At 56.2% G+C, this 25,088-nt stretch overlaps 2 protein-coding genes across 7 annotated transcripts; one reads left to right on the top strand and one right to left on the bottom strand.

Annotated features, from left to right (window-relative positions):
- The first annotated feature begins 3,868 nt into the window (after positions 1 to 3,868).
- LGI4 (leucine rich repeat LGI family member 4) lies at positions 3,869 to 12,234 on the top strand. Of its 4 annotated transcripts, XM_084958830.1 has the most exons (10): positions 3,869 to 3,963; positions 4,744 to 4,803; positions 5,170 to 5,241; positions 5,505 to 5,576; positions 6,856 to 6,927; positions 7,043 to 7,114; positions 7,351 to 7,520; positions 9,726 to 9,890; positions 9,980 to 10,485; positions 11,255 to 12,234. In XM_084958830.1, exons 7-10 carry the CDS (start codon positions 7,472 to 7,474, stop codon positions 11,567 to 11,569), a joined length of 1,035 nt encoding a protein of 344 aa, XP_084814956.1. In that variant the 5' UTR covers positions 3,869 to 3,963; positions 4,744 to 4,803; positions 5,170 to 5,241; positions 5,505 to 5,576; positions 6,856 to 6,927; positions 7,043 to 7,114; positions 7,351 to 7,471; the 3' UTR covers positions 11,570 to 12,234. The 4 variants fall into 4 exon arrangements, 3 of the variants coding, with proteins under 3 accessions (XP_084814956.1, XP_020952816.2, XP_084814957.1); XR_014805082.1 differs by lacking the exon at positions 3,869 to 3,963 and having other exon boundaries at positions 4,271 to 4,803; positions 10,108 to 10,485; XM_021097157.2 differs by lacking the exon at positions 3,869 to 3,963 and having other exon boundaries at positions 4,271 to 4,803.
- Positions 12,235 to 13,482: 1,248 nt separating this feature from the next.
- Positions 13,483 to 20,006, bottom strand: FXYD3 (FXYD domain containing ion transport regulator 3). Of its 3 annotated transcripts, none has more exons than XM_005664469.4 (8): positions 19,954 to 20,006; positions 16,921 to 17,080; positions 15,366 to 15,398; positions 15,225 to 15,248; positions 14,297 to 14,371; positions 14,177 to 14,213; positions 13,811 to 13,848; positions 13,483 to 13,690 (listed from the first exon to the last, which is right to left on the bottom strand). In XM_005664469.4, exons 2-8 carry the CDS (start codon positions 16,958 to 16,960, stop codon positions 13,671 to 13,673), a joined length of 267 nt encoding a protein of 88 aa, XP_005664526.2. In that variant the 5' UTR covers positions 16,961 to 17,080; positions 19,954 to 20,006; the 3' UTR covers positions 13,483 to 13,670.
- Between the last annotated feature and the right edge of the window lie 5,082 nt (positions 20,007 to 25,088).

Genomic DNA, 25,088 nt, shown 5'->3' with positions numbered 1-25,088 from the left:
GCCCCCAAACGGCCGGCTGGACCCCCTGGCCCTGAGCTGGACGCGCCGCCCTCAGCGGTGTCCCCTCCCAGCCCCACCCCACCCCTCCCCTCCCCAGCCAGCAGCTGTAACTGGAGCCGGGCTGGAGGGGGGCCAGGGGGCGGCCCCCAGCCCAGACCGCCCTGGCCCGCTAGGTTAACTCTCTCAGCTCAGACGGAGGAACGGAGGAACGGAGCGGCAGCCGCCTGCCTTGGGGCAAAGCTGGGGAAAGGAGGTGCCTGCGGGGAGGGCTGGACTGCAGGCGCACGCACACACACTCGCACACACACTCACACACACGCTCACACCAGTCTGAGCACACCTCAGAGAGCTTAGGAGCTGGGGAGGGAGGGTGCACGTCAATGATTTTCTGCACTGTTCCCTGGAGACGGGCCCAGCCAGGGCTTAAGGTCGCCCAGCCCGAGAGCCTTGGAGTCCACCGACCCCTGATCCCAGGGTTCTGCGGACCCTTGTCAGCAGCACAAGGCTGTTCAGAGGGGCATTTCAGTGTGGGCATTTGTTGTCTGCTGCTGACTGTGAAGGCCCCGGAGTTGTATGCCACACACACACACACACACACACACACACACACAGAAACCCAAAGACCCAGAAACACAGGCGCAAAACATGACAGATACATGTATGCACATACGTACAAACTCAGAATAACCCCCCCATAGAGAAATCCAAAGACACACATATACCAGCAATTCTTATACCTGTCACAAAACACCAGGATAAACGCATTTGTGTACACACACAACACTCACATATTCATTCAGCTGGATGCCTGTACAGAAACACGATCAAAGACACAGCCACATAACTGTCCACTCTTAGAAAGAGTCACAAAGATACATACCCTCGTGAGGACAATACTAACATCTATACAGAAACACACCGACACACACACACACTACACTTAAATACATTCAAAGGCATAGACACAGCCAGCACTGTTGCACAATCTCAGCCAAGTAAAGACACACAGACTGTATATTATTTTTCCAGACACACACACACACACACACATTTGTGTGGGCTCACAGAGAAGCCGAAACACTGTCAAAACACAGCCATCCAAACATCCAACCACACTATGGTTTCATAACCACACACACACACACACACACACACACACACACACGCTAGTGTCACACCCTCATGCACAGGCAAAGAGGCACACAGCTGGCCACGGACTTGCAGTCATAGGCCTACACATTGTATCCACACTGACACCACCAAACATGCTGATGTGTTTGGCCCATAATCTCCCCATCCTTGAGCCCATGTGGCCCCCAGAACCCCCTGGAGGACAATACACCTAGCGTCCTCATGGGTGGCCGAGGTTCACAGGTACAGGTGACAGAGAAATCGGGGATCCACCCTGAGATCTGCCACTTCCGGTTGTGAGACCATGCGCAGCCCAAGGGACCTCTCTATGCCTTGGTTTCCCATCCTATAAAATGGAGAAATCACTAAGGTCCTACCTGTCACCCTGGGCCAGGCTCAGAGGTCTCTGAACCCGACATTGTCTTATGATTAACTCCCTTTGAGAGATACACAAGGTTTAGCAAGTGGAGAGAATGCTCCCATGGGCCCCCTAGTGGTTGAAGCCAGAAACTGCCCCCAGCTGAAAGAGACCCAGGCCCAGTCTCCAGGCTCTGTAGGGCACAGACCCAGGGCAGGTGGACACACTCACACTCAGGCACAGGCAGCCTGGACACACACACACACACACACACACGCTTGTGCCTGTGGCCTCAGAGGCCTTGAGAGCCTCCCCATCCCTGTCTGAGCCTGCCCCTCAAGACCCTGTACCCCAGGGTCACCAGCAATCCCCCAGTTAATGATAACCCTGATGTTTATGTAGCCCTGGGGAGGGGTGATGGAGGAGCAGAGAGGTGAGCATGGAGGGGGTGCCTGGGCAGCTCCAGCCAGTGCTTGGCTTCCTCCCCTCTTAGAGCCAGCTGCTCCAGAGTGGAGAGGCCAGGCCACTTTCTAGCTGGGTGATGGGCAATGACTTATCCTCTCTGTGGCTCAGTTTCTCCTCCTGTAAAATGGAGATAATAATAGTATTCAGCACAGAGGCAGGTTGGGATGCTTATCTGAAATGACTTGTGGAAAACATTTAGAACAAAGCCTGACACACAGTAAGTGACAAAATAACTAACTAACTAAATAAAGAAAGAAAGAAATAAAGGGGTAGCTGTTATCATCATTGTCCTTATCACCCACATAAACAGCAGGGAGAATCCTGCTGGCCTGGGCACTCTGTGAGTATGGATTTAGGCCTGTCTGCCTCTCTTCTGTGTCCCTGGCCCTAAACGCTTTATCCATCTTTTCAAAGACTCTGTAAAGCAGTTTATCATCCCTGCTTTACAGCTGAGGCAATCAAGACCCAAAGGGCCTTGCTCAAAACTCAGAGCCATTCAGGTGCAGAACACGCACCTGGATCCAGAATCTACCCCCGGCTGTGGGGCCCCCACCATGCTCTGAACCCCCAAGCAGGGGGCCTTGCCTCCCTCTTCTCACTGAGTTCTCTACACGTCTGAAAAGCGAGTCCCGCGACTGCCCCATTTGACAGATGGGCAAACTGAGGGTCAGGACCCAGATCTTGGTGCTGTTAAGCCCCTGGTCCTCCCTGTGTTCTGGGTGTGTGCAGCAGTGCCAAGAGGGGCTGTGTGTGTTCCTTAGAGGCAGCGGAGAATGGGTAAGTTTCTTCCTTTCTCTCTCTCTTTTTTTTTTGTTTGTCTTTTTAGGGCTGCATCCTTGGCATATGGAGGTTCCCAGACTAGGGGTCAAATAGGAGCTGCAGCTGCCAGCCTACACCACAGCCACAGCAACATGGGATCCAAGCCATGTCTGCCACCTACACCAGAGCTTGCAGCAATGCTGGATCCTTAACCCAATAAAGGAGGCCAGGAATCAAGCCTGCGTCCTCATGGATACGTGTCGGGTTTGTTACCATTGAGCCACGACGGAAACTCCTATTTTTTCTTTCTTTTTTCTTGGCTGCATCCATGGCATATGGCCGTTCCCTGGGACAGTGATCAAACCTGCAACACAGCAGCAATCCGAGCCTCTGTAGTGACAACATCGGATCCTTAACCTGCTGCACCCCAAGAGAACTCCCAGAGCGTGGGTCAGTTCAGATCCACCCAGTGTCATGAAGCAAATTGTTTAACTTTTTCCTGCTTCTGTTTTCCCATCTGTAAGTGGAGATTAGTAGCACTCCTCCCCTCACCGGGTTGCTGGGACATCTAAGTAAATTCAAGTCAAGACTGGTGCACCTTGAGTGCTCAGTGACTATTATCGCTGCTATTTCAGGTGGGGGAACATATGCCATTTATTTATTTTTCTTATTGAGTGGGCAGAATCTAGCCAAATTGCTCAAAGCTTAGTCTAAATGGAAACAACCAATCTCTCTGGCTTCTGATCTCCAAAGGAGGAGTACAAAGTCCTGCGGAGAGGCTTCGTGGGCTTGAGCCTCGGCCCTGGCCTTGCTCGGGTGGCCTCGATCTCAAATGACCTCCTCAGGTATTCTTGGAGGGCCGTAGGGAGGTCAGCAGACGCTGGTAGGTGAACGTTAGGACAGGGCGTGTGCAGAGTCAGGCATCAGCATCATCCTTTTTTCCTTGGGTTGGCTCCCTCCCCCCAGTGGGTGCCAGGCACCCAAGGGGTTAATTGCGGGAGCCTGCGGGAGGCTGTGGATTCGGGCAGGGCCGCTGCCCTGCCGAGGATCGCCAGCAGAGGGAGCAGCTGGCCCTGAGCTCGTCCCTTCAAGCCTCCAGAAGAGAGCCCACCACACCCTCCAGAAGCCGGGGGAGGGGGCTGACTGGGAGGGGCCAAGACGGCTCCAGCCTTTAGTGGTCTCTCCTCCCGCACCCCTCCTGCGCGCAGAACCAGCGGGTCCCCACCCTGGTGACTACCTCCTCACACTCCGTGAGTGGGGCGGAGTGGCGGATCTGGGGAGGGGGCTGGCGGGGAGGAGCCGGGGCAGCTCCAGCCCTCAGTGGCCCCTCCCCGCCCAGGGGGCCCTCTTGGCCCCTTCCCCAGGGCTGCGCTTCCTATGGCCTCTGACCCCCCTCCTCCTCCTCACCCGGCTTTGCCGGGAGCACCCGGTGCCCAGCGAGTCCCTTTCCCAAACCTCCTGGGAGAAGAGACGTGGGAGGAGGGGAAGAAACTTCCAAGGAGTTGGGGCGGGGGTAGGGAGACAGAAATAAAGACACCAGACAGAGGGAGACACACTCACACACACAGAAACAGAGGCCAACAGACAGAGACAGACAGAAAGAAACAGGAAAAGAGACAGAGACAGCGAGACAATTCAGAGAGAAATAGAGACAGAAAGTGGGGAACAGATGAACTCTTGGGAGTCAGAGATTTAAAAAAAAAAAAAGTGGAGAGAGATTGACAGATAGGGAAAGAGAAATAAACGAAATAAACAGAAGATTAGACACCAAAGAGGAAGAGAGACGGACTGAAGTGAGGCCGAGAGGGAGGAGAGAGAAGCCGGGTGGAGCGTGCCAGCTGGCGGCAAGGAGGGTCGCCTGGCCTGGGAGATGTAGTGGCTGCCATCTGGGGGCGGGGGGCAGGGGGCATGGGAGGGGCAGGCCTGCTGCTGCTGCTGCTGCTGCTGCTGCTGGCTGGGGTGGGGGCGGGGGAGGCCTGGAGACCCCCAAAGGGAAAGTGTCCTCTGAGATGTTCCTGCTCCAAAGACAGCGCCCTGTGCGAGGGCTCCCCGGACCTGCCGGAGAGCTTCTCCCCAACTCTGCTGTCGCTGTGAGTGTCAGGCCCTCTAGGGCCCAAGGCTGGGGAAGGGAGGCCCATTGGGACCTTGGGAGGTGGGCAGCAAAGGATGTCGGGAAGCCTGGCAAGGGGGCTGCTGGGATCTGGCAGGGAGTGGGGATTCCAAAGGGCCGGGGCCACATGGGGGCCTGGGAGCGGGGCGAGCTGGGGGGTGGACTGAGCACTGCCAGGACCCTTGCCGAGCAAGAAGGGCAAGTGCCCATCTCCCCTGGGGTGCAAGGAAAGCCATGTACCTGGGGTCAGGTGGCAGGGCAGGGTCCCCCGCACAGGAGGTGGCTCTGGATGGGACTGGCGCACTGGAGCGGTTTTCTCCTCACCCACCATTGCCCACGTCCCCAGCTCACTCGTTAGGACTGGAGTCACCCAGCTGAAGGCCGGCAGTTTCCTGAGGGTCCCGTCACTGCACCTGCTGTGAGTGGAGCCGGCTGAGTGATGACTCGCTCGAGGGAATGGGGGTCCACGCACTGCATGGGGAGTGTGTGTGCACACGTGCGTATGAGCATCTGTGAGAGCGTCTGGGTCATGCACACACTCACACTGCTTCTGTGTGTGTGTGTGTGTGTGTGTGTGTGTGTGTGAGACGGTGCCCTTGTGGGCCGGGGGTGGGGGCAAAGTCAAAATGGCAGATTGGGAGCAGTGACTCTGGGAACATGTCTTTCTTGCTTCCTTGCCAGCCTCTTCACCTCCAACTCCTTCTCCGTGATTGAGGACGATGCGTTTGCAGGCCTGTCCCACCTGCAGTACCTGTGAGTGAGGCCAGGGAATGGGGGCAGGAATGGGGGCCTGGGAGAGGCAGGAGGGGCCCCTCTGCAGCCGTGGGGAGGAAGTGTCAGGACAGGGGACCGTCCTGGAGGAGCAGGAGGCCTGGCCTCTTAAGCGGGGTCAGCCTTCCTGCTCAGGGATGTGATCTCAGCCTGCTCCACTGCCCTCCTGGTTTCAAGATTCTCTAAGGGCCTGGATAACCATGACTATTTCTGGTCCTACTTGACTTGCAGGAGGCCAGGGAGGGTACAAAGAGGCCAGAGATAAGGAAGTGTTTCACACTGAGAGCTAACAACGGAGTTACATGGTGGTGGTGGTGGTGATGGCGCTACTGAGGGTGGCGCTGGTGATGACAGTATGTGACCTCGGTGTCGATGCTAACAGTTGTCCTGTCGCAGCCACTCACGGGGAAGTGGTGGCGTCTAGAGGATGATGGAGTGGGGATGATTTTGATAAAATTGGCGACCCCAGCCACGATGGTGCTCTCGGTGATACAAATGATGAAGCTTGAAGGGATGGTGTTCGTGACAATTATCAGCATTGTGGGCACTGGGGATTACGGTGTTGGTGTTGGTGATGGTTCGGGATAAGATATTGGCATTGGTGTGATGGTGGTGGTGTTGGCATGGGGTGTGGCTGTGCTGATGGAGGTATTCGGATGTGTGGAAATTGCGGCAGGAGTGGTGCCGATGGTGGGTGAAGATGTGCGTGCTGGGGGTGACGGTGATGCTATTGGCATTGGCTGTGCTGGAGTTGGTGCTGATGCCGGTGCTGATGGCGGCGGTGATTTTGGTGTTGCTTGTGGAGGCTGTGTTCTTGGTGAGGCTCACTGGTGTTGCTGGTGTGGGGGTTGGTCATGACGGTGTTGGCGTTGGTATGGATGAGAGGAATGGGTGGTGACGGCAGCGTGGGCAGATGTGATAAGGGCAGTTACTGGCACTGGGGTTAATGCCAGAGGTAGAGGCATGGGTGTTGTCCAGAGGATGATGGTGGAGGTGTTGGTAATATTGGTACTAGTGCTAGTGTGGGTGGCCGTGGCGGTGACAATGACTGCAGGGTCAGGTTCCGGGCTCCTGGGATTGGAGGCTGGGGCCTTGGGGAGGAGGGGTTCTTAGGAGGTGTTCCCTGGGATTCTGCAAGGTGTCAGGGTAGAATTCCGCTCTTTCCAGGGGCCTATGGCTTCCATGGGATGTGTTGCCCCAGGCACCCGGGGGCCACAGCAGGGAACTGGGGCGTCCCTCTGACCCCATCTTCCCTCCACAGCTTTATCGAGGACAACGAGATTGGCTCCATCTCCAAGAACGCGCTCAGAGGACTTCGCTCACTCACTCACCTGTGCGTGCCCGGAAGGCTTCAGCCTCCGCCGCCCTGCGCCCCGCGCCCATCACCCCAGCACACGGCGGGTCCTGGGAGCGGCTGCTGATGGTCCCTGCTTCTCCCCCTGCACCAGGAGCCTCGCCAATAACCATCTCGAGACGCTGCCCAGATACCTGTTCCGAGGCCTGGAGACCCTGATTCATGTGTGAGGCTCAAGGGGGCTGGGAAGGTGGGCGGGGGGTGGAGGGAGCAATGTTTGGGGGGAGGGGACATCTGAGCCCACTTTCCGTTGGCACAAATGACTGACTGCGATGGTTCTTATGTATTTTCCACACCCCTAGTGGGGCCCTATCCTGAATCCCTGCCTTGGGAGGGGTGGGGAGCGTGGCCTCCAGGGGGTGGAAGCCGGGTCGCAGCCCCCTCCCCGGCCTCTTGCCCCAGGGACCTCCGCGGGAACCCGTTCCAGTGTGACTGCCGCGTCCTCTGGCTGCTGCAGTGGATACCCACCGTGAACGCCAGCGTGGGCACTGGGGCCTGTGCCGGCCCCACCGCCCTGGCCCACATGCAGCTCCACCACCTCGACCCCAAGACGTTCAAGTGCAGAGCCATAGGTGGGGGCTTTCCCGGCGGGGTGGGAGGGACCGCAGGGGTTCCCAGAAGAAGGCGGGCCAGCAGGGAAAGGCTCCCAAGGCTGAGGGGCTCCCCTCCCTCTCTGCTCTGTCGTTTCCGGGCTGTGAGTCTTCTGAGCAAGCAGCATCGCCCCCCTGAGCCTCAGTTTTCTTATCTGTAAATGGGGGTAATAGGCGTTCCTGTTGTGTGGCTTAGCAGTTAAGAACCCGACTGGTATCCATAAGGACGCAGGTTCGATCCCTGGCTTCGCTTGGTGGGTTAAGGATCCGGCGTTGCCGTGAGCTGTGGTGTAGGTCACAGACTCCGCTCGGATCCCTCGTTGCTGGGGCTCTGGTGTAGGCCGGTGCCTACAGCTCCCATTAGACCCCGAGCCTGAGAACCTCCATATGCCGTGGGTGCGGCCTTCGAGAAAGGCAAAAAAAAAAAAAAAAACTTCCCATGATCATTTTGCCTTTCCACAAATGTATTTTGGTACCTTTATGGATACTGGGCCAAGCAGAGAGCGCGGGAGTGATGAAGACAGCCCTGGGTCTTGCCCTCATGGGGCCCACAGCCAGAGAGAGGCAGGCAGAGAGGGGCAGCCTGGAATGATGAGGCCGGGATGCTCGGAGCACAGAGTGGTCAGGGCCGGGATGGCGGACGGTTTCCAGAACTGCAGGAGCCTGGAGCAGAGGAGAGGGCAGGCGCAGCGGGAGGGTCAGGGAGGAGGGGACATTCGCGTTCCAGCCTGAAGGCCGTTACTAATGTCATTGTCATCCACATGTAAGACTTGTTTGGGGCTGTGGGACTCAGAACAAGGCAATTTAATGAGGGGCCACATTCAACACACACTCACTGAGGCCCCCTCGGTCCCTAGCCCTGTCTGTGACCGAGATCACCCTGGCCTTGGCCTCTCGGGGTTGTGGTGCTTAGGGTGGGGAGACAGACATTAAATCACACACTGCAGCAATAAATACAGGGTACACACTGTGATCAGCACAGGGGGCGAAGACAGAGATGGGGGCAGTCCTACCTCTCGGAAGAGGTGGCGTTGGATGTGGATTTGGCTAAGTGGAGGACAGAGAAAGGGGACAGCATGTGCCGTGACCCCGAGGCAGCACAGAGCTTGTCCTGACTGCAGATCAAAGGGAGGCAGGTCTGGCGTGGGGGCCTGGGGACGGCAAGGACACAGATGAGGCAGAAGGCGCGAGGACCTCCTTCTGCAGGACTCTTGAAAGCCACTGAGAAGAGAGCCGACTTTATCCGGAGGGCTGTGGGAAGCCATAGAGGGTTTTGAGCAGGGAGTGACATGATTTGATGGCCATTTTTACAAGATCCCCTTCGGAGGGGCATCCTTAGTGGTTTGGGTCATGGCTTCAACCCTGGTCCCTAGAAACAGGGCCTGGCATGTAGAGTGAAGTATTGTGACCTGGAGTCCCCTGCGGGGTTCTACCACCACCACACTGGGCGGTGTGGGTGCACCATGACCATAAGTGCTAAGTGTCTGACACCAAGAGGCTCTGAGTACCGTGACTTAAATAATGCAGAAGGGGCTGAGGGGAGCAATCCAGGCCGGCGGGGCAGCCCTTGGGTATTATCCTGCTTCCCATGGTTGCAACCCAACTGTGGCCCGTCCATCTGGCAGTTTGCAAGGAGAAGGGGAGAGGGACCAAGTCCAGGATAAGCTGTCTTCCCACAAGCAAGGCAAGCATTACAACCATCACTCTGCTTTTGTCCCACTGGGAACATGATCTGGTCAGGGTCACACCGGACCTCAGAGGGCAGGGGGGTGGGTGACATGGGGGCGTTCTGGGCTATCGTGGCCTCTGTCTGGGCAGCTTTGTGCCCAGCTGCAATCCTACTCATGGAAGATGGGGAAAATGGATGTGGCCGGACAGCTGGCTGCCTGTGCCTCTTAGCCTCCATTTCCTCATCTGTAAAGTGGGTATAGTAACAGACTCTACCCCGCTGGGATCTTGTGAAGTAAATGAATGAATAAATATGCTGTTTCTAAGCAATTATTTGATGATGCCATGCCGCTTAGAAAATAAAGCATTACTTAGAAAATAGTAACATCCGTAGATCAAAAGATTCAACTCTCTGTCCCTATGAGGTCATCTCATTTCAAGACATGCAAACTGAGGCTCAGTGATGCAAACTTGGGGCTCCCCTGGGCCTGCCTGACTCTCTCCCGCCCCCACCCCCAGAGCTGTCCTGGTTCCAGACCATCGCAGAGTCGGCGCTGGGCGTAGAGGCTTTCTCCTACCAGGGGGAGCCCCACATCGTCCTGGCACAGCCCTTTGCCGGCCGCTGCCTGATCCTCGCCTGGGACTACAGCCTGCAGCGCTTCCGGCTGGAGGAAGAGCTGTCTGGTAAGCCCCCTGCCACCCTCCCGCCTGCCAGGTTGCCTGCCCAGCTGGCCTGATGGGTGCCCCTCCGCTCCTGCCTCCACCCCCCACAGCGCCCTCCGTGGTGTCCTGCAAGCCGCTGGTGCTGGGCCCGCGCCTCTTCATGCTGGCCGCCCGCCTGTGGGGAGGCTCGCAGCTGTGGGCCCGGCCCGGCCCCGACCTGCGCCTGGCCCCGATGCAGGCCCTGGCTCCGCGCCGGCTGCTGCGGCCCAATGATGCCGAGCTCCTGTGGCTGGACGGGCAGCCCTGCTTTGTGGTGGCCGACGCCTCCAAGGCGGGAAGCACCACGCTGCTGTGCCGGGACGGGCCGGGCTTCTACCCGCGCCAGAGCCTGCACGCCTGGCACCGGGACACGGACGCCGAGGCCCTGGAGCTGGACGGCCGGCCCCATCTGCTGCTGGCCTCGGCCTCGCAGCGGCCGGTGCTCTTCCACTGGTTTGGGGGCCGCTTCGAGAGGCGCACGGACATCCCAGAGGCCGAGGACGTCTACGCCACCCACCACTTCCAGGCCGGCGGGGATGTGTTCCTGTGCCTGACACGCTACATCGGGGACTCCATGGTGAGGCTGGGCCCCGTCACATGGGACAGGCAGCCGCGGCCTCGAGCCAGGCCTGCCGGGCAGCTGACTCCCACTTGGGGCTGGCCTTTCAGCACTGACCCCACTGCGCACACTGGCCTCGAAACTCTGACCCGCCTCATGTGCTGATCTTGACTGAACTGACTCCAAGACTCTGATCTCTTGAGGCCAGCTGACCCCAAGCCACTCTCCATCCCCCAACAAGGTCCCTGGCCCCAAGATTCTGATTCTGTCCCCAAACTCTGACACACTCCAGCACACTCTGAACCCCCAAAGTGGATGGGCCATCCCCTCCAGCACCCCTCTCTCTGGAGTGAGGCAGGGCTCTGAGCCTAGAAGGCACTGATCAGACGGAGGTGATCCCAAGGTGTCTGCATGGGGAGCAGACTATGGGCACAGGGTGACCAGGGAGGAGGTTGCTGTGACCATCCAGGAGGGAGGTGACCATGGCTGGGCTGGAGTGTCTCCAGAGGAGATGGGAGAAATGTATACCATCATAGATACAACTGACAGATTCGGGGCTGACAGACTTTGGGTGGTGTGAGAGAAAGAGAAAGGCCCAGAATGATGCCAAGTCTGTGGCCTGAGCAGCTGGATGGTGACATTTATGAAGCTAAGAGGGCTGGGGGAGTCTGGAGACCTCCAAGCCTCTGTTTCCAAGCTGTTGGAAGTCCTCCAAAGCCCAGAGGACCCCTGACTGCAGGCCTGGCGCTTCTGGACCCCAGTCCTAGCTAGTGGTCACCCTTTGCAGGTCATGCGCTGGGATGGCTCCATGTTTCGCCTGCTACAGCAGCTTCCCTCACGTGGTGCCCACGTCTTTCAGCCACTGCTCATCGCCAAGGATCAGCTGGCTATCCTGGGCAGCGACTTCGCCTTCAGCCAGGTTTTCCGCCTTGAGCCTGATAAGGGGCTCCTTGAGCCACTGCAGGAGCTGGGGCCCCCGGCCTTGGTGGCCCCACGTGCCTTTGCCCACCTCACCATGGCCGGCAGACGCTTCCTCTTTGCTGCTTGCTTCAAGGGCCCCACACAGATCTACCAGCATCACGAGTTAGACCTCAGTGCCTGAGACTAGAGGGCACCCTGGACGAAGCTGGCAAAGGGCCAGCATGGGGAGTCCTGGGCCTCTGGACGCCCTCTTGACTGGCCTCCTGGCCCTACTCAGAGGTGACAGCTGGTCTAGTGAGCTGCTGACCACAGGCCAAGTTCGAGGCAAGAGCTGCCCTTCCAGTTTTAAACATCTCGATTGGGGGGCAGATAGCCCCTGCCCCTTCTAGGGTGACTTGGGGGGCTCAGGCTGGGGTCCCGCTGCACGGAGCCAAAACACAAAAATCATGTGGGGAAGATATGCAGAGCTCATGAAGTCTGGAAGCACCCCCCTCAACCTACTCCCACCCGTCCTGTTCCATGTTACTCAGTTTCAAATTACTGAGGAGGAGACAGCTTTCCTTTCCCTTTTAAACTCAATCCGACCAATCGCTTTTAGCGCCCGCCTCTCTGACGTCAGAGTCGCTAGGCAAATTTCCCTGTCTGGCTCTCTTAACTTCCTCCGCTGCTTGTGCGCCTGCGTGTTGCCGAGGCGGAAGCGCAGCGTGCCTTCCCTCTTGCGCGTGCGCAGGAAATAGGTGGTCAAGTGAGAGTTTAGTGCCGGGGATCTTCGAGTAACTCTCACAGTCGGTGGCGAGGGCGAGGACGGAAAGTGTATGAGCTCAATAAATGCGCTGTGCACCCGCACCACTCATTGTTGTGGGGTCATTGGAAGACGGTGTGTCCTCTGGCAAGGGGGCGGCGGGGGGAGGGGGCGGAGTGGTGTCCCAGGAGCCGTATTATGGAGGGGAGGGGTTGTCCCTGGGTGCATTTCGGGTGCCCCTGGTGAGTTTTCACGAGGTTTCCAAGGAGTGCGGGCTCATGATTATGGGGGGCCTCGGGTGGGATGTTTAAGGGCTATCAGGGCAGTGTTAGGGGACAGGTTACAGGCTTATTGTTGGTCTCGTGTCTGACTTATTGGGGATATTCTGGGAGTGTTTTGACGAGTTTTAGGCATTTGTATGGCCCTTGGGGACATTTTGGAGGTCTTACTGGGTATTGGAGACTGTCTCAAGGGAGTTCAAGGCTTGTTGGAGGTTCTCACACCATGTGGCCATTAAGTATTTTTAGAGGTTTAGGGGTATTATCGGGAATAATTTAAAGATCTCACAAGGAATTTGGGGTGTGAAAAAGGACCTTTTTTTTTCCCCTATGGCCGTACCTGTGGCATATGGAAGTTTCTGGGCTAGGGGTCAAATCAGAGCTGCAGCTGAGGCAGCAACATCAAATCCGAGCCATGTCTGAGACCTACACTGCAGCTCATCACAATGCCGGATCCTCAACCCACTGAGGGAGGTCAGGAATTGAACCCGCATCCTCATGGAGACTACATCAGGTTCTTAACCTGCTGAGCCACAACAAGAACTCCCAAGAAGGGTCTTTTAGGCGCTCCCTGGTGACTTAGCAGGTTTAGTATTCTGGGTTATCACTGCTATGGCTCAGGTCACTGCTGTGGCATGGATTCAATCCCTGGCGCAGGAACTTCCGTATGCCATGGGTGCAGCCAAAGGGGGGGGGGGCGTCTTTAATAATAAAGTGGAGTCTCAGGTGAGTGGGGGGTGTCATAGAGGTCTTCCTGTTATATGTTATATGCTATCTGGGTACCCCCATCATGATACGAGATCCCACATCCTAGTTTTCCCAGGATGGTCCCAGCGTCCACCTGGCTAGAGCTTCTTTTCACTCTCCAGAGGGTCCCCCATGTGGCCACTAGAGCATCAAATTGCACAGGTGGCTTTCATGGCCATGGAGGCAGAGGGCAGCCCCATGGGATCCACCAGGTCGTGAGGAAGCAGGCCTCAGCTGCCAGCTTCCATGCCAGACCCCGTGCACATCCACCTCCTCCTGGCGCCCCCAAACTCACCCTATCGCACACAGAGGGAGTCTTGAGGCTGCTTGGGCGGGAGGCAAGATATTTTAGAATGAAAATTGAATAGAGAGACCCCTCCATTGAGAGGTGAGATGGAGCCCTGGTGGTGGGGAGGGGAGGGAGCATTCCATCCTGGAGTTCAGGCCTCTGGGCAGAGCCAGGACCTGGGGAAAGAGAGAGGCCCTTTCCCTGTGTTCTTTCTGCTGATCCGTCCTCAACAGTCATGGGCCGAACCTGGGAGAAGTGACCCAGTCAGCATGTGAGAGTGGATCAAGTTATTTCTCCCCGCATTAACCCCCACCCCAAACACACACACCCTGTGTTCCCCTCAGCCCCATTCTGGCCCTGTCTTACCTGGGGTGATGAGAGGGGGGGCATCCCCTGGGCGGTGGCTATGGAAAGAAAAGTGATGAGGTCTGTGTGGACCCCCGTTTTTTTCTCTCCCTCAAGGCTAGAGGGTTTTCAGCTCGCCCTGGCATAGCTTCCTGGCTAGGTTTCCATGGCAGGGTTGCACCATCCCAGAGACCAAAGCGTTTGAGGACTAGGAGCCCTCTGAAGCTTTTCATGGCTCTGAGGAGTAAACCTGGAACATCTTAGTAGCCGGATTCCTCCAGGGCAGGGCCCGGACCCCTGGCCTCTTTCTGGAGTTTTAACACTTCACCCCTGAAAGGTGTCTGTCCAGCAGGAGGACACAGGCAAGGTGCCTGGAACCCATCTTACCTGGACTTCTGGCTGAACTTGCATTTGCATTTCCCACCTGTCAGGGGACGGGACCGTCAGGGGAGGACAACCCATGGCCCTGCCCTACCCACCACCCCGCCCGCCTGCCCCTCCGCTCACTCAGGAGGATGATGATGCCAAGGGCACAGAGAGTCCCTGCGCAGATGAGCCCGCCAACTCGGAGGCTGTGCCAGTCTAGGAGAAACCCAGAGGGGGAGTTCAGTGCCAGCCCTGGCCCTCCGCATCCAAGCCCCCATCCCCTTGATAACATGCACTGGGTACCTCAGATGCAAGAAACCACCCTGGAGAGAACAGACAGCTCCCCAACCCCTCTGTGCTCACCTTCTAATTTACACAGAGAGAAGTAACAGCGGGTCAAGGAGAGAGAAGCAGTCTGAGATCAAATAAGCAGGGCCAGGGGACAGAAGGGAAGAGGGCACCTCTTTAAGGGAGAGGGGTCTGGGAAGGCCCCTCTGAGGAGCCACCTTTGAGCAGAGGCCCAAGGAGGGGAAGGAGGGAGCTTGGAGCGATGTGGAAGAAAGCGTTCCAGGCAGAGGGATGGAAGCTGGAACCATCTGGAGGCTGGGAGTGTGTCTGCTGTGCCTGAGCAACAGCGGGGAGGCCAGTGTGGCTGGAGCAGAGTCGGGCAGCAGAGCAGGAGGTGGGGGGAGAGGGCAGAGGGTTGATGAGGAACAGGTCAGGTGGGACCTGGAGGCTGCAGGGAGAGTTGGACCATTTCGCTCCCCTCCTCCAGCCCCCTTCCTCAAGTCACCCCCTCGCCCAGCAGTGGATCCGCACTCCAGCCATGGCTTCCTTCCTATGCGCATCCAACTATCTTGCAGCAGGAGACTCTTCCCAAGGATCCCGCTGGCGTGTCTCCTCCTCTTAATCCACTGTGTTCACTGTTCTGCACCCCAGTCCTCGCCCAGGGTCACCCCCCTCAGGCCCTCACGAAACCCTGGGGAGGACCCTTGGCCCAAAATAGGGATGAGGGATGGGGCGGGAGTGCAAGGGGCGGGAGTGAAAAGGGCGGGGCACAGGCTCTCACCATAGTAGAAAGGACTGTTCTTATCTGCAAGGAATGAGAAAAAAAAAAAAAAGAACATGGATTCCGGGACAAGAGCCAGGATGCAGGAATCCTGGGGGAGAATTTGGGGGTGGGACTGGGGGGGGAGTCAGTCGGACTCACCTTCTGGGTCGTTGGCATCCAAAGCAGAGAGGCCTGGGGGGCGGGGGGAGGAAGGCAAGAGCTGAGGGTGGGGCTGCAGAGCCCCGGGGGCCTCAGCAGAGGGTCCCCTGAGGGGCCTTTCCCCACCTCCTCCTGAGGGCACAGGGGTCTAGCCCCAAATGAGCTGCCTCTGCACGTCCACCTTTGCAGCCTTTGCAAATGCAGGTTCCCTCACTCAGCCCCACACCTGAAACACGCTCTTAACCTGGGTGGCTTTACGGCCGCCCTTTGGTCTAGGACTTCTAGACACAGAGCGAGGGTCTCGTCAAGGTGACAGATGGCTTCAGCTCCCAGGCGAGCTCAGCCCTCATCTTCTGGTTCTGCCACATCCACGTCCCACCCGTCGGGTGTTTGCTCACCATTCCCCTTCAAGGACTCACTAATTATAAACTTAACATGCTTTCTTTAAAAATGCCACTTTCTATCACTACCCTGAATGCAACACCAGCTTCGCCTGATGTAACAAACACAGTGAAAAGCAGACAACTAGCATTGCATTCTGGCAAGAAGCAGTGGCTGCCTTTGCTCTGGGTCTAAGCCCTATTCTTTCTTTGTTAAAAGGAGATTCATATTTTTAAAAATTATATTTAAAGCACAAACACATGGTGCTTACTCTGTCCCAGGCACTATTCTTTTTCTTTTCATTGTTTCTTTATTTTTTAAATTTTGGGGCCAAAGGTACGACATATGGAAGATCCCAGGGTGGGGGTGGACCTGGAGGTGCAGTTGCCAGCCAGCCAGCCACAGCCACAGCCACAGCCACAGCCACAGCCACAGCCACAGCCACAGCCACATCCATGCCAGATCTGAGCCGAATCTGCGACCTACATTGCAGCTCACGGCAACACTGGATCCTTAACCCACTGAGGGAGGCCAGGGATCAGACCCACATCCTCAGGGATACTAGCTGGGCTCTTAACCCAGTGAGCCACAAGAGGAACTCCTCATAATAAAATGTTAAAGACCCAGTAGCACAGACCTGAGCCTTTTCCTTGACGTCATCAAGGGGACATCAAGACCATGACTTTCTAGCTGTGTGTGCCTCTATTGTAAGAGGTCCTCCTTTTTTTCTTTCTTTTTTTTTTTTTGGTCTTTTTAGGGTGGAACTTGCAGCATATGGAGGTTCCCAGTCTAGGGGTCCAATCAGAGCTATAGCTGTCAGCCTACACCACAACCACAGCAACTCAGGATCTAAGCCGCGTCTGCGACCTACACCAGAGCTCTTGGCAACACCAGATCCTTAACCCAGTGAGCGAGGCCAGGGATCGAATCCGTGTCCTCATGAATACTAGTCAGGCTCACTACCACTGAGCCACAATGGGGACTCCCAGAGGTCCTCCTTTCGGAGTCCCTTGAAATCACCAGGGTGACACTTCCTATCCTTGAGGAGATGCTGCACAGAGACCCACCAGCCCACGGGGGCAGCAGAAAGGAAAGCGTGACCGAGCCACACACAAGCATGGTCATCACTTGGCCAAGGGGATCAGGGGAAATCAGCCCAGGAACGGGCACTCACCTGCCAGGAGGATGAGCACGCTCAGGGCCACCTCGTGCATGTCGGTTGGAGTACTGGCCTGGAGGGGCCTGGGGGGAGGGTCCACTGGGATGTCTCTGGCTCCCAATCCCGGCTACAGCTCCCCCGGGGGGCAGAAAGGCTGGCCTAGAGACTCCCTGGGCTGAGAGATAAGGAGTGCAGTGTGGGCTGGGTGAGGGAGCCCAGCTGGAGAGGAGCAGCAATAGCAACTCCCTGGCCGTGGACTTGAGACTTTAAGTGAATCGCCCTGGCAACCAAACAAGGAAGGCATTGCCCACTGTCATCCCTGCCTTACAGATGGGGAAACTGAGGCTCCAGAAAGTGAAAGTGGGTGCTTGAGGTCACCAGGCCAGGAAGAGGATTTTTTTATTTTTTTTTTTTTGGTCTTTTTGCCTTTTCTAGGGCCACACCTGTGGCATATGGAGGTTCCCAGGCTAGGGGTCTAATCGGAGCTATAGCCGCCAGCCTATGGCCAGGGCCACAGCAACGCGGAATCTGAGCCGCATCTGCAACCTACACCACAGCTCAGGGCGACACCAGATCCTTAACCCACTGAGCAAGGCCAGGGATCAAACCCCCAAACTCATGGTTCCTAGTCAGATTCGTTAACCACTGAGCCATGATGGGAACTCCTGGGAAGTGGAATTTAAACCAGATCTTGCTCTGTGGAGGCTGTTCCCAACTGCGACCTCTCTCAGGGCCTCAGGATGGTTTGGGAAATGGGGTGCCGGGAGCCAGGTGGCAGGAGGCCTGGTTCCGGGAGTGTCTCCCCCAGACAGCTCGGAGCCTGCCCGCCCTGCCCAGAATTTGCAGGCCTCGACTGGGCCAGGGCTGGGCACTGAGCTGGCTCCTCTGGCTGCTCAGGGCAGGATGTGGGGAGGAGAGAACTCGGTGGGGGCAGGGGAGGGAGGTGGAGGGCAGGCCTGGGAGCAGCCTCAGCTTCACCTTCTGTCCCACTCTCCCCCTGAACCCCACTGTCCCGCTTCTGCCCTCCCCCCACCCATCACTGCCCCCCCACCCAGCCCCTGCCCCTACTAAACTCCTCTGGCTGCAAACACTTCCTCCCTCCCCAGGTCGGCCTGCCCAGCTTGAAGAACACTCTGCTGTCCCTGTCCTGCTCCGGTATCTATGCGTCCCCTGGCCCCGCCCCGCTGCCACAGCGTTTGTTGTCCCAGTCTTGATAGCAAGAGCTAACACTTAGATCCACCCTGTGCTGGGCACTGCCAGATGGTCTTGCCAGTTTTCGTTCATGTAATCCTCCAAGAATCCCAGAGGTCATCGGTTATAGGGCCCATTTCACAGAGGACAAAACATATACCCTCCCTGGAGTTCCCGCTGTGGTGCTACGGGGACTGGTGGCGTCTCTGCAGCACTGGGACGATCCAGTGGGTCGGTGGGTGCAGTGGGTTTAAGATCCCGCGTTGCCTCCGCTGCGGCCAAGGCCGAAACTGTGGCTTGGATCTGATCTCTGGCCTGGGAGCTCCATGAGCCGAAGGGCAGCCAAACAAGAAAACAACCACCACAACAAAACATATATCCTCCCTAAGCCTGGTGAAAAGCCCTTTGACCTTCCCAGCTCTGTCTCCTGTCTGCAGCCGGAGAAAGGGTCCCGTTTCACTCTCTCTCTAGCCTCTATGGAGCCCCCACCCTGCATGTCTCTGTTTCCAGCACATTCTCACAGACCCTTCCATCTCCCTGTGCCCACCCCAGATCCAGGGAATCCTCTTAGCTTCCCAGTTCATCCCACATTCCAGCCTCACGACTTTAGTTTGAGCATCCATTCCCTGCAGGAAGAGGGCGCGTAGCTTTGGGGAACACTAGTAAGGTGTTCAGGAACCCCCCCAGAACTGGGGGCGGGTGGGGGGAGAGCTGGAGTGGGTGTGTGGGCAGGACAGCCTAGCGGTTCCCAGCGCAGGTCCATAGAAGGACCACTTGTGGTCACAAGGGAACACGTGTGGCTTTGTCACCCCGCAATAACACTAATACCAGTAATAAGAGCTGGTGGCGATTGAGTGTTGCCCCACGCTGGGCTCTGTTCTCGGCTCTTCTCACTTATTCACACATATAATCTTCGCAGCTTGATGGGGTTGGCTCTGTGATTAGCTCACGTCGCAAGCCTGTAAACGCTATGAATCCAGCTTAATGCTGCCACCTGGAGCTCTGAGTCCCAGCACTTAAGCCTCTTTCTATGAGAGTCTCCAAGCCCCCTGGCCCATGAGGGCTCCAGGCACCCCATCCCCAGGCATTTCCCAGCATCCCCAGCACAGGGAGCACTGATGGATGGTCTCAGCTGCCCCCCCCCCCCCAATTTCCACACGACTGTCCGTTGGTGCGGGCTGCTGGGAGCTGGTGTCTGGACACCTGCTCTCCCCTTCCCTGTCTAGGAAGGCCCCCAGGCTGCTCCGGAACTGACTGCAGGTGGCGTGAAGGCTTGGAGAGGAAGGCAGCCTGCAGATGGAGGCTATGCCCCCCCACCCCCGCTCTTACCTGAGTCCTCAACTCTGGTGTAAGCACTGTTTTCACATCCAGCCCTACTGCTTCTCTCCCATGATGGGGGCCAGGCCCTTCCGGTGTGAGCAAAATGCCTCCCTCGTGTCCCTGAAATCTCCCCACCTCCCCATTATGCAGCTCCCCCAGGAAGCCACCAGACCCTTTTCCTAGAGGGTCCTCCTGTCCCCAGTCCCTAGACAACCCAAGTCCATGAAGTCACCTACCCATCCACTCGGATCCCCAACCCAGACACTTCTCTTTACTCAGAAACAACGATCTACCCAGACCCACCAGTCTCCCAGACACCCCAGTCCCATCTGGGGCCGTACCCTCATCCCAGCGGCTTCACCCAGCCCCCTAAGAAGAGAATGATGGGGAGGGGGGGCTTTCTCTGGTCAACACCCCCAGAAAAAGACCTCGAAGGGGGAAGGCACTAGGAGTCATTAACAGGGAGCACTAGAGGGAGGGGCAGGGATAGTTTGCGGGCAGAGCCAAGAAGGGGGTGGAGGGAGGGGACCCCCTCACCTGCGTGTTCCTGGGGCTGCACAGAGGTTCCAGGTTCCAGGAGAGAGCGGGCTGGGGCTGCTAAGCCAACTCCTGCCTTTATCCGTAGCTGCCACGCCCTAAGCAAACCTGGGCAGGTAGAGAACTAGTCAGACTCCTGAAGCTCAGGGGCGCTCTCGCCCGGAGCCTGCTCTTAAAGAGACAGTCCCCCATCACCACCACCACCACCACCAGTGGGAGGGAGCATCTTCGTGTCTCCAAGGTCACAGCAGCTTTAGGTGAGGCAGAAGGAGAATAGGATGAAGGCTGGAACTCTGCCTCTCCCATCTGGGGCGGGGGGCTTTCTCCCATCTCCCACCCCTCAGAAGAAGGCCTGGAGGAGGAGAGGCTCCGGTCTTTCACAGGGAGCAGCAGTGGGGAAGGCCATGCCTTGGTGTCATAACCTAATTTCTTTTACTTAGATGGTGTGTTGTCCTTGGAGGAAGGATTGGTGGCCATCGTGGGGGATCTAAAGTCCTCTTCTGGGCCACTCGTTCCCGTTGACACAGTTTGAGGGTCAGCGGAAGCTGATAGGACCAAGGTCATGAGGTGGGGGCGGGGTGTAGTGGGGGATTGGGTGAGGGGGTGGGGGGGTGGCTATTGGGCCTCAGACCATGACCTCTTCCCCATTGTGCCCGTCGTGGCCTAGAGAGACTGGGAACTGGTTCTCAGCACCAGGCAGACTTTCCCAGCCTGGGCTCTTCCTAAGGGTGCCAGGAGCTGGATGTCTACACCACGGGAGTGGGCGCAGGGGCTGCCCCTTACCCAGATAAGGCCATTGCACTCTGCAGGCTCCCCTCCCTGCCCTCCTCCCTCTCCTGCCCCTCCTCCTTGCGGCATTCCTTCCTTCCGGATGGGGTCTGTACAGGCCCCCACTTGGTCCCCGTTGGGGTGCCCCCTCCCCCCAATTCTGCGTTTTTTAGACAGAGGGACTTTTGTCTGGGGGCTGGATGGAGAACAAGGCGCCTTTGAGTGGCTGGCGGAGGATCGGGGTCATGGGGAGGGGCAGGGCCAGGAAAGGGGTGGCTGTGCATGGCCACCAGCTGGACTCCAGGCGACCCCCGACACCATCGCGGGGGTGGGGAGGAGGGCCTGCAGGAGCCAGGCCAGAGAGAGGGTTCTAAGGGGAGTGTGGGGTGCAGGGCAGGGAAAGGCAGTTTCGAGGTCAAGGCTCTGCTGGGGGCGGTCTGCTGGGGGTGGAGAAAAAGGACCCCCCACTTCAGAGCCGGAGGGATGGGTTGGAGGGTAAAGAACATTCATCCAGATACAGCTTTCTTTATGTGAATCCCTGGGGCAACTTCTCAATCCCGGGCCTAGAAGGGAACAATGGCTCCCCCAACCCCCATTAAGGAGGGGCCGGCCAGTCCCTAAGAGGAGGGTGCTCAGGGTGGGGCCCAGTCACAGCAGGAGGTTCAGAGGGAGATAGAAACAGAGACAAGGAAGCCTGGTGGTTGAGGAGCCCAGTCCAACCGAAGGGGGTCTTTGTGTCTGGGCAGGTAGCATCTCTTGCCCAGACATTTCAAGACGGCCCTGTCCCCTTTAAGACCCCTTTGGTGGTCTTGGGGGTGGAGTGGTGTCTCCCTCTGCTGGGAAGTTCAGAAACTTCATGCATCCAAGAGCAGAGAAGGGACCAGTGCTGGGTGACTGCGCAGGATGGTCTGTCCTTCACCTGGGCCCAAGTCTGCACCCTCAGATGCCAAAGGGGTGAGGCAAGAATCATGAATGGGCAAGCAGGACAGGCATGAGACTATAAGGCATGGTGACAACTGGGCAAATAGGAAAAATATTGTCCTGTCTAAAGGGCAGCCACCAAAAAGCCTGGATCAAGTTCATGTGGACAGATATGGAAGTATTTGCCAGGTATCTGGCCATAGGAGAAAAAAGGCAGAATGTAGAGAAATACGCTACCATTTGTAAGGGGAGAAATAATGTATGTGCCGATATAAAGGAATGAAAACTCTGGAGATGGGCACCCATGTTTGCTTCTGAAGAAGGGGACTGAGAGAGGCAGGGGGTGGTGTGCAAGGGAGGCTCCCCTATCATCCTACACCCTTTTGTACCTTCTGAATTTTATATCCTGCAAATATACTACTTTGAAAAAAAGTTTAAAGGGAAGAATTTAAGGATAACCTCTAAACAGTTCCAGCTAATTGCTTCTATGCTTTCAATAGATGTCAGAAACCTGAATCTTTATGCAGGAGCCCCTGTATTAAAAGTTGGTTTGGGAATTCCCTGGTGGCTTAGCATGTTAAGGATCTGACGTTGTCACTCCTGTGCCTCAGGTTGCTGCTGTTAGCGTGGCCGATAAAAGGTTGGCTTGGATTGTTTTTTAATTATGCAGGTCATGGGGGTTCCCATCATGGCTCAGCAGAAACCAATCTGACTATCATCCATGAGGACTCAGGTTCAATCCCTGGCCTCGCTTGGTGGGTTGAGGATCTGGCCTTGCCATGAGCTGTGGTGTAGATCGCAGACATGGCTTGGATCCGGCTGCAGCTCCGATTCAACCCTTAGCCTGGGAACCTCCATATGCCACAGGTGTGGCCCCCCAAAAAAGACATGAAATAAAATAGAAAAAAATTATCCAGGCCAAACAAAACACATCTAAGAGCCGGTTTCAGCCTGGGGGGACACCAAGTAGAGCCTTTTGCCAACTTCATTCCCTGAATCTTTAATCTGATGGGCTTGCATTTGGATAGACAGACAGTTATAAGGCTTGTACCCAACATAGGCCAACTGTGAATTCGTTCTAGGGCTGGACCAGAACATACCCCATCTGAGTGGGTGTTGGCCTGAGGCTTGGGGCCAGGAGAGGCAGGACTTGAGACCGCTGTGTGGACAGGAGCAGAGGTGGATGCTGAGACCCCAAGGAAGGTCTGCAGGGGGTGAAGTGCGTGCAGCTGATTGCATCCTGTTGGGGGTTGACTCTCTTTGGGGCGAATCTTCCAGGATGATTTGACTTCGGTCATATTTAATGTGTCCATTTATTTATATACATATATGCGCTGTGTGTATATTTATATATAAATATATATAATCATATTAAATGGATAACACAGCCATCTGAAATATTACATAGATACTAAAGCCATTTGAAACATTCCCCCTTCATTTTGCTTTTGAAATGATTCGTTGACGCTGAGATGGGCTGTGATTTCTCGGTATCCTGGGAATTTTTGCGAAATGAGAAAAACCAAACCTACAGATAGATTCTGAGCATCACAGCGTTTTTCAGGAATGAGGGATTGAAATACAAAAAATCAAGGCTGTGGGGTGTTAGGTAGCCACCGATTCAAAGTTTTATTAAATTGGTTTTGCCACTTGCTTTTAACGTTCTTCTCTCAAGGCTGTGAGGTTTCCTCAGCTCCTGGCAGATGTTTAGGCCCTGAGTGGGCCAGCCTGGGGTGTGGGAGCCAGAGGCACCCGGATGCATGAGAAGGGGTCTGGCTGAGCTGGGGCCTCACTGTTCCAGGCAGGGGCTGAGAGCCCGGGCTGGGACACTGAGAGGTGTGGTCCCAGCGCTGTTCCAGGCTCCGACCTCCAGGGACACCCATGGGCAGAGGAGGTGGCCTCCTGATGCTCTGTGGAGCTGCTCCCTGTGGCCTCGGAATTCAGCACCTACGGGAGAAGAGGGAGAGCTGGCAGGTCCTGCCGCTTTGCAGGGGTGGGGGGGTGGCTGTGGGCATGTCGCTATCTGCCTGACTTCCAGAAGTCACATGAGGTGCCACCCAGGGCAGCCTAGGTATAGATACCCCTTGAGATCTGCCTTCTGTGCTGCTCTGACGTCATCACCCACCAAGACAAGCCGGAAAGTTTGATTTTTATGGTGAAATCTCCAGATTTTTTCTTTCTTTTTCTTTTTTGGCTGCCCCAAGGCCTATGGAATTCCAAGGCCAGGGATCAGATCTGAGTCGCAGTTGTGATCTAAGCCACAGCTGAGGCAACACCAGATCCTTAAGCCACTGTGACGGGCCGGGGATCAAACCTGCCTCCCAGGGCTACAGAGACACCGTCCATCCTGTTACACCATAGCCGGAACTCCAAACTTTTTAATTTTTACTATTACAATATATATATATATATATATATATATTTTTTTTTTTTTTTTTTTTTTTTGTCTTTTGTCTTTTTAGAGCTGAACCTGCGGCATGTGGAGGTTCCCAGGCTAGGGGTCAGATCGGAGTTGCAGCTGCCGGCCTACATCACAGCCACAGCAACGCCGGATCTTTAACCCACCGAGCAAGGCCAGGGATCAAACCCATCACCTCGTGGTTACTAGTTGGGTTGGTTAACCACTGAGCCACGACGGGAACTCAAATTTTTACTATTGCTATGAATCAACAGCTAAACCCATGGTGTATGGAAGTTCCTAGTCCAGGGGTGGCACGGAAGCTGTGGCAATACCAGATCCTTTAAGCCACCTCGCCTTGGGCTGGGGATTGAACTCACCCCTCCTCAGCCACCTGAGCTGCTGCAGTCGGATTCTTAACCACTGCACCATCGCAGAAGCTTGAAATCTCCTGATTTTGAAATGTTGGTAACTGACTTTTCCTTTCCCTAACACTTTGGGGACCAAATGAAATGTGTCCAAAGTTGGATCAGGCCCTGGGGCCACCAGGGTAAGTCCCCACCTTAGGGACCAGGCAAGCTTCAGTCAGGCGCAGGACTCCACCTCCACCTCCCCAGTGTCACTCTGCTCCAGGCACCTCGACCTCCCCCTATTCATGGAACACTCCAGGCGAGTTTCTGCCTCAGGGCCTTTGCAACAGCTGTTCCCTCTGTCTGGGATTCTGTTCCCACACGTCAGCATGTCATTCTTTTACCATCTTTAAGTCCTGGCTCAAACCCTGCTTTCTCACCTGACCTTCCCTGACCACTGTATTTAAAAGCACATCCACCCTCTCCCTTTCTAGTCCATTCTGACTTATCTACCTTCAAAGCATATTCTAGGAAACTTATCTTTGCTTTTTTGATTATCTGCCTCCCCTGCTGACATGTCAGCTCCTCCCCTAAATTTTCCTCCCCTGAATTATGTAGAGAACAAGACCTGGCAGGCAGTGCTGCTCTAAGTATTTCTTTTTTATTTTTTCAAGGTTTTGGGGGGGTTTTTTTGCTTT

This window comes from Sus scrofa, chromosome 6 (assembly GCF_054392235.1).
Source record: "Sus scrofa isolate SSC_HxYL_T2T_F1_AM1 chromosome 6, Sscrofa_HxYL_maternal_Yorkshire_Landrace_v2.0, whole genome shotgun sequence".
Lineage (NCBI taxonomy): Eukaryota > Metazoa > Chordata > Mammalia > Artiodactyla > Suidae > Sus > Sus scrofa.
Note: the sequence above shows the minus strand (reverse complement) of the source record. Positions and strands in the feature narration are given on the sequence as shown.